General features: G+C 44.2%; 1 protein-coding gene across 1 annotated transcript in view; it reads right to left on the bottom strand.

The window, feature by feature from the left end:
* Positions 1-550: 550 nt before the first annotated feature.
* The window catches only part of Gpr176 (G protein-coupled receptor 176), a 230,282-nt gene continuing 221,949 nt past the window's right edge, over positions 551-8,883 (bottom strand). Inside the window, exons 3-4 of the mRNA XM_012513993.2 lie at positions 7,420-7,672; positions 551-3,997 (exon numbers count right to left, since the gene is read on the bottom strand). Of these exons, the coding sequence (XP_012369447.1) occupies positions 2,896-3,997; positions 7,420-7,672 (1,355 nt within the window). The 3' untranslated portion in view covers positions 551-2,895. The remainder of the gene's footprint in view (positions 3,998-7,419; positions 7,673-8,883) is intronic.

Here is an 8,883-nt window from a genome sequence, read left to right as displayed (position 1 = left end):
ATAATCTCCATCCTCCACACCACCCCATCTTATAGAGAGGAAACCAAGGGACCTGGCAATCAGTCACCTGGTCAAGGTCACAGAGCCAGTTAGTGATGGAGACAGGATTTAAACAGGGGCAGTCTGACTTAAACAGGAGCCCAGACCCTCACTGCGGTACTACTGACTGCCACCTAAGCGACAAGAGGACTTTGCAGCACTCTGCCCTGGACTGCCCAAACCCCTAGAGGTTTGGGCAGTCCAGCCACCTACTGAAGGTCCAGTCCATCTTGGTGACAATTGCTCACATGCCATATTTTCTCCTTTGGGAATTCGCTTTTTCCCATTCCAGCAACCCAGGAAAATGCTACTGTAACACTGCATCTGCATTTATAGGAGAAAACTGAATATTTTTCATTGAGACTATGACAGGAGAGGTTCAGATTGCATATCAGGTGAGAAAAAACAGACACAGCTCCTACAACTTTTTAACTGTTTTTACATTTTTATTAAAATTATTTTTCAAAGAGTATAGAAATACATGTTGGAAGTCAACTGTCTGCTTCAAACATACAAAAGAGATATACTCAACCAAATTCTGCTTCATCAGAATTTATTTATACATAAATACATACATACATACATACATACATACATACATACATTGTCAGGACAACACCAAAATGGCTACATTTGACAGGCTGGGTAGAAGTTTCTGGCTGTTTTACTCCTTGATAATAGTTGCGACAATTATGAAAGCTTTGAAAGATAAGCTTGAAGGGCCACAGCATGAACTACTAGGGCTAGAAGTGACAGGTGGCATACACACAGGGCCCAGGAGGCAGCAGGGCCTCAAGAGAGGTGCCGCTCCCGTTTCTGCTGTGAGCAAAATACACCGTGAGGCACAGACACAGAGAGGAAGGCACTCCCACTCCAGGGCAGGGTCTTCGTGTTCTTATTCAGGGGTCTCAAGACACCACACTCAAGAGAAAGAAAAGGAAACTCCCTACTTATGGGCTAAGCTTCCTCCAAGAAACAAGGGCCAACACAGCTGAAGGAGAAAATATGTTAGGATTACTACGATTGGCATATGGGAATCTGCCTATGAGGACAACTATTCCCTTTCAAGCTTGCACAAGAGACTGACATACTCGCCCCGCAAGTACCATTAAGAAGAACAAAACACCCTCGAGCAATGGCTGCAGACCTATAGCATGTATGCCACATCTGTCTGTTATCACTGAAAACTCTAAAAGGTTCACCATCATTGCCTTAAAAAAAAGAACTGGCTGGCACTTGACTTGCCTTCATTAAGAATGAAATGGTAGGTTTGAATCCAGCCTGGTGAGATCAATTCCTGAGCAGACTCAAACCCCACGTGGAAGCCACCCCCTGGGACCACTGCCCCTGGGAGCAATGAGCTGAGGATACTGCCCTACCTCTTCCACATAACCTGGTTCCTACTGAAACTTCCTTGGGAAAAGGAAGTGAAGAGCTCGTCCAGGCTGAGTGTTGCCTTGACACTTCACAATGACTCCATCTTCTTGTTCTGTCCATCTCTGTCTATGAGAACCCAAGTTGGAGCACACACTGCAAAAAGACCAGAGCAGCTGGCCATGCTCTGACTCTTGCCAGTCTTTTAGACAGAATTACCTTTCCTAATCAGGTAATTTAGCTTGATGTTTCAACAGACCCAGCTCATATTAACTTTGCATTTCTAGCCACCTTACAATTCCAAAATTTTGTGTAAGGTGGTTTTTCCAATATATTTTACTCATACAGATTGTTACATAGCACCTTTCATGTGAGATCAGGTGGAGTACAACACAGTGCCATGAGCATTTCTCACACTTTCTTCCCACCTCCAAATTTTTTGTTTGTTTAAAAAAAAAAAACAAAACATAATTTAAGGAACAGATCACAGAGAAGCGTTTGCTGCATTTCCCATCTGACACTGACCATGACTGAGGTCCAGATGCTCTTCCTGGGGCTTTGGAGAGGCCAGGAGAACATCGAGATAGTGAAGGACAAGTCTCCCTTAGCCCTGGGCACATCCATCACCAGGTCTGCCACACAGTGGTGAAATGGTCATCCTTACTCATTCCAGTGAAAGGAATGATGGGTAGCAGGAGAATATAAGTCATAATGGTTGGGGCTTCCAGAGAAATGCTGTCTGATGCCATTACCCTACCTTCTCAATAGAAAGGGTTCTCCTATCTCATATTTGTTACTCAAGTAAGCATCTTATTTTTTGGACACTGCACTCCATAATAATCTTGTGCTTCCCTTACAGTATTCGTCCCCAACTTTTTTGGCTCCAGGGTCCTGTTTGGTGGAAGACAACTTTTCCACACACAGGAGTGGGAGAAGTGGGGTTTGGGACATGTAGGCGATAAAAGAGGAGAGCACAGCCAAGGTGGAGTCATGCACTTCACAGCAGGCTCACACTCCAGGAGGCAGCACCCAGGGGGTGATGCCCACAGTGGGGAATGGCTGTAAATACAGATGAAGCTTTGCTTACCTACTGCTGTGCACCCTAGTTCCCAACAGGCCACAGACCAGTCCCTGTTTGACTCCCTTTAAATTCATGGACCTATCTTCTCTGCTGACCCCAGGAAAAGGAGGAACCTGCAGAAAGTGCACATGGAACAACTACCCTGAGACCTGTTCCCAAGTGTCCAGCAGAGAAGAATGTGGATTTAACTAAGCACATGGTCATTGAGACAAATACAGACACTCCCACAGTAAGGGTATTTGATTTTACATAAACTTCTCTTTCATTCAAAAGCATCTGTTTCATATAGGAAGAAACACCCCACAGTGGGTTGCAATGAAATCACACAGCTCATATGGCCAGAGTGACGGAGGGCAGGAATATAGAAGCTCCCTGTTGCTTCCAGAAACTCACAATCCTTACTAGGAATCCACCTTTGGAAAAATGCTCACTTTATTGTTTCTGCTCATCTTGCGCTCCACCCTGCCCTTGGGCACCTTCGTCTGGATCAGTTCTTCTGGGGTATTGCCCAATGGTGGAAGCAGCCTCTTCTTGCTGTTCCGGGTCTCTGACAGCCACTGAGGGGGCAACTCAAAAGGCCCAAAGCCAAACTGCAAGGAATACTTGTCAGGGAATGCATTAGGCTCCCCAGAGCCTGCTGGTGCTACCTGGGACGTAGAGTCCACTGTGCCCGGGGGTGGTACAAGAGGTGCCGCTTGCTCTCCCTCCAGACAGGTGGTAGCTACCTCCCTGGCCTGTAAGTCAAGGAGCTTGGCTTCATTCGCTTCCTCATCCTCTGTGGATTTAAAGATCTGCTGCTGGCCAATGTGGAACATCTCTAGGAGTTGGCTGCCTGAGCGCATGCTGGGCTCCAGGCTGGCATCTGCCATTGCACTCCCTGCGCTAACCACGTTACGCCGACTGTACCGACGGTGCAGCTGTAAGAGAGTCCCTATCAAGCACTTGCGAACGGATTTGTTCACAGTTAGAAAGAGCACAGGGTTTGCCAGCAGAGACACCTTGGGCAGCCAGATGGCAGTAAGCAGCAAGAAGACAGAGGTGTTAGGGACATTGAGCACAGTCTGGTAGATGACCAGGGTGGCATAGGGCACGCTACACAGGATGAAGACCATTACCATCGAGAGCAGGGTGGCATGCAGCTCGGCCTCCCGCTGGGAGGCATAGGGGATAGAGATGGTGTTCTGTGGCGTCCGGAGTGCCGCAATGATGACCTTCTTCTTCTGGCTGGCACTCAGGGCCCGGCGGATCAGGATCAGGAAGAGAAACACCACAGCCACAGGCACGATGACTGTGGTGATGTTATAGACCAGGACGTATACCAGGTGGCCCAGGGAGTTACTCCAGACTTCCGTGCAGGTGGACATGGCATAGATGTCAGCCACATTGGTCACTGCAAACACGGGGACACTGGCCACTACTGCATGGGCCCAGATGTACATCACCAGTTCCCGGGACTTGGCATCAGATATTTTTCTCTCTAGTGGATAGAGGACTGAGTAGTACCTGCATGATACACAAAAGAAACTGATTTCACAAAGGGTACTCTGTAAAGTTGGGGGACTCCAAATCAGTAGAAGTGGGTGAGAGGGTGGTGACAGTGCCAGGTTCTTTCATTTGGTCTATGATAGGGAACCACAGGGGAATGCAGGAAACCAGATCTTAAATTTTAAAGACTGTGGTATGCAATGAGAAGTACTACTAAACACACACACACACACACACACACACACACACACTTTGTAAAGGAGCAGAGAAAAAGTCTTCACGTAACCCTGAAGACTCTCTATGAGGAAAACAAGCAAATAAATTCAACTCAGAGTTAGGCTTATAACTACTGCCATCAGGATTAAATCCTAAAGTGCCCTCAGTATAAAGGATGTCTTCTTCTGCTATAAAGACAGCTATTTCTCAATTTATAAGTACCTTGTAAGCATTGCACATGGGGTAGAGAAGTTTCAGGAAAATGTTCAGAACACTCAAAGGCACTATCAAAAACTTATACATGCACAAATCCCAAGCAGTTCCACACCACAGTCTATAAACTGGATATTGTTAGCATTTAAAACTCCTCAGGGTAGAACCTCAAATGAAAGATGGATCTCAGAAAGGGCCCACTGACAAACATTATTCAGGATCAACAGCCATTTTTATGATAACTGTAAGAGAAGTTAGTAAGTCTAAAAGGCCTGCACAATTAATTTTTATTAAAATCAGATGAGACATTAGTTCCTTCCAATATTTAACTTGATCATTCTATAATCCCCTAAACAGAATCCCAGATGCACTTTACTTTAATAACACCAGTGATTTTGGGGGAACTGAATAATCCTTCAGACCCAGGCCACATCTATCACGAAGAGCTGCCACCAGCCATTAGCCATATGGTGAGCTCCTTCATATAAGCTTGGCCCCCATCTCTGCTATTAGCTAATGCTGGAGTTGATTTCCCAATCATAGTAACCATCACTCACTCCAGGGACCAAGAAAACATGTGTGACCAGTATTCTTGGCTACCTCTGTACCTGTCTGGTGATAGGCCCCAGGTTACACACACTTGCAAAGAATCCCAGATGCACACAGGGATGTCTCTATACTCAATGGAAAGAAAGCCATGCACATCAACAGTCAGCAACAAGGAGATGATGGCTCTACAGATGGAGCAGCAGAACAAGGGGCACCTAAGGCTACCTGTGAAGACGTCAGAGAGAAAGCAGCACCGTGGTGGAGGCTGGCAGGGAGACAGTGGGGAGGATAAAATCCTAAGCTGAGGCAGATGTGATGCAAGTACAGCAGTGGCCATGGATGATCAGGGGAGGACAGAACATGGTGGAATGTGGTCTACGTTTCTTTCTGGGAAGGAAAACAGAGCAAGTTGTCCATACATGATGCATGCTCTCACTGTCTCTGAATACAAGTCAATTACTTCCAATCACAAGTCTACAAATATGTGACGGCCCATCCACACCCATGAATACATGCCTAAGAGCCTACTGGCTCTGGTTATCATCTCTCTGCTCACTCAAGTCCCCTCAATATTCCATCCATTATGTGTTAAGAAACAGACACAACACAAGAATGCAGGTTCACTATAAATAATTTTCCTAGCATAAATGTCTAGAAGATGGTGCAGGAAGTGGGGGAGCCATTTAACTGGCTGACTCGGGGCTGTGAAACAAATAGCTGCAAAGTGAAAGGTTGTTTTCCCTTCGGCTTTGTCTATACTGTTCTCATATCTGCAGATAATCTGTATCTCTGAAAAAGAGGAATTTGCCAGTCTTATTTTTCTAGTAAAACGATTTGTTTACCTTTTGTGTTGATGCAGAAAGTAAAAATGTCTTATTCGCATATTTCCTCGTCTAGGACCAGGAGCGCAGATATAGCCGACAGGGATTATTACATGGCTTCCAGGTATAATGGCAAATGTTCAGGATAATGCATTTCTACTTGTTGAATCCTATTTTTTAAAAAGTTCAGTATTCATAGCAGCATTATGAATAACAGCCAAAAAGTGAAAAAAGTCTATCAACTGGTAAATGTATAAAAAAATGTGAGGCACCCTCCATTGAAATATTATTGGCAATAAAATGAAGCACTGTAACATGCTGTAACATGGATGAACCTTGAAAATGGGCTAAGTGAAAGAAGGCAGAACACACACTACAGAGTCCCACATGCATGAAATATCCACAAACCGGCAAATGTATAGAGACGAAAGTAGATTAGTGGTTGTCAAAGTCTCAAGATGAGAATGAGGAGCAATTGTAGGGTGGTTGAAAGTTAAAACTAGGTTGGAGTGCTGGCTACCCATCTCTACGAATATACTAAATTTCACTAATTGACACCTAAAACTAGTTGAGTTTTATTAATACATAAACTATATCTCCAAACCAATTGTTTTAAAACATCCACGAAAGGAGAATTCAGGATTTAACTTTTTTTATTTTGGCAGAACCAGGGATTGAACTCAGGCCCTTGTACTTGCCAGGGAAGTGCTTATTCCACTGAGCAATCTCCCCAGCTCCAAGAATTCAGGATTTAAAAGACTGAAAGGCTTATGGCTTCCCCCATGCTGGGTGCCCCATTGCCAGATATACAACTAGCTACTCGAGAGGCTAAGGCAGGAGGAACTGCTTGAGTCCAGGAGTTCAAAGTTAGTTGGTAACACAGCAGGATTCTTCTCCTACAATAAAAATTTAAAAAAGGTTTCACAACAGTGAGTACAAGGGACGGTGAGAAGGGCACCATGAACATAGGTGACAGCACACGAAATGCACTATAGCATCCACCAGCGTGTATACATGAGGTAAGGACTCTGACTTCCAAATAATGAGTTATAGCAACAATTAAATGTAAGATTAATTTCCAAATAAACATTCTTTTAAAGATAGACAGAGGAAACAACCACAACAATATGAAGCCTTAGAAAGAAATCTTCCAGTGGAACTTGCATGTTCTCTGCTGGGTCCAACTGGATCATCTAATCATTAGTTAAATAGCTACGTAATCATTCCCTTGTTCTACCAGAAATGTTTTCATGTTGTAGAAAAAAACTCCTAATTGCAGAGTTACAAATCAGTTGTACAATCTACTTCAAGTAATGCCAATTCCAATCAAACCAAAGCAACAGCATGACCCAAAAGCTTGCCTTCAGCACTGTCACAATTAACTCTCTCCAAGTCTCTTCTCAGGGAACTTATTGTCCATGACTATTTAAATCACTCCACCCCTTGTGAGACTCCCCAGGTAGCTCAGGCTGGTTTTGAACTTGCAGCAGTCCTCCTGGTAAGGCTCTGTTTTGAACATTCCTTCTTTTTCCATTGACAGCAGCAGATTAAAACTCAGTGTATAAACCATTAACGGTTGATCATTTGCATCACAAGACTCCTCTTTCAACACATGTCGTGCCCCTGGCTAACAGATCTCACCTGTCCAGAGCAATGGCCGGGAAGCTGAGGATCGTCACAGAGCAGAAGACTTTGTGCAGGAACTTGATGACTCTGCAGAAGAGCACGGTGTAGATCCACCAGCAGCAGTGAGGACTGGTGCTGAGAACAATGTCGAAGGGCACACAGACCAAGCTGGCGAAAATCCCTGAGCACGCCAGGTTTTTAATGAACCTGTTGGTGACAGATTTGAACACAGTTGTGCGGCAGGTTGACCATAACACCATGAAGTTTCCTGGCCAGACATGCAAAGAAACAAAACAAAATTAATAATGTAAAGGAAAGAAAGAAAAGGCAAGCTAAAATCTTTTAAAAATATATTTGAGAGTTAACTTCAACATATTATGTTGTCAATGTAAAATTATTAGGCCACATACATAAAAAGTCTAGATGAAATTTCAGAGATGAGTTATACTATTTAATTTTAGGTAAAACCGTACATTATGATGATGGTTCAGTATCGATGGTGCAGAAACAATTGACTAGGTATTATTTTATCTTAGGCAGTCTTTGCTTACCAAGTTTGGTAATGAGTTCTATGTTGCCAAATTGCAACAGAAATACAAGCCACATCTATAATTTCAAATTTTCCAGTAGCTATATTTTTATAAAGTAAAAGGAAGCAAGTGAATTTTCTAACCCAGCCAAGTCCTAAGAAAATTTCAACACATAATCATTACTTAAAATCCTCAATATTTTCCATTTTCTTTTATACGAACTCTCCACAATCCAGTGTACAACTGCTTTTTACACTTACAGCACATCCCAATTTCACCCAGCTCCATTTCAAGTGCTCCGTGGCCACATGCAGTGCGGCCTACTGCGCTGGACAGCAGTAGGCTTTTCAGCACCGACAGTACAGTCAACAGTTTCTGTTTGAGCAGGCTCCCCTTGTGCCCTCCACAGCCTACAATCCCCCGGCTTTCCTTCTATCTTGCCATCATCACTAATCCCTGGGAGCTTTTCTAGTCCCTTCTCAATCCTCTCTCAATAGCCTCTCCTAGGTTAGATTTCCCATTTGGATGGCTTTCCACCAAAAATTCAAACCCTACAGGAGGCTCTTCTCTCAACTCCAGACTCCTTTTTCAACTGAATTTCTGATTCCCTACCTCCTCTCAGTCAAGTATGCTTTCTCCTTAAGGACTAATCTGGTGCCACTCCAGCTAATCTCATACTTCTTCTCCCCTTGCTTGCAGGTCCACCAATCGCCCTGGCCCTTTTCTCTGCTCTTGAAACCTATCAAGGATTATCCAACCTTATGCCTTTTTAACAAGCTTTTTATGCTTCTCAGCCTGCTCTTCACATGTCTATCTTGCTTTAATCCAGGTCTTTCTTTAAATGCTGCTTCCAGGCTGGCGAGATAGCTCAGTGGTCTAAAGTGCCTGCTTAGGCAAGCTTAGGCAATCGCAGGGACCTCATTTCAATCCCTGGCACCACATGCCGCAC

Source organism: Octodon degus, unplaced genomic scaffold, assembly GCF_000260255.1.
Source record: "Octodon degus isolate 3935 unplaced genomic scaffold, OctDeg1.0 scaffold00002, whole genome shotgun sequence".
NCBI classification, from domain to species: domain Eukaryota; kingdom Metazoa; phylum Chordata; class Mammalia; order Rodentia; family Octodontidae; genus Octodon; species Octodon degus.
Note: the sequence above shows the minus strand (reverse complement) of the source record. Positions and strands in the feature narration are given on the sequence as shown.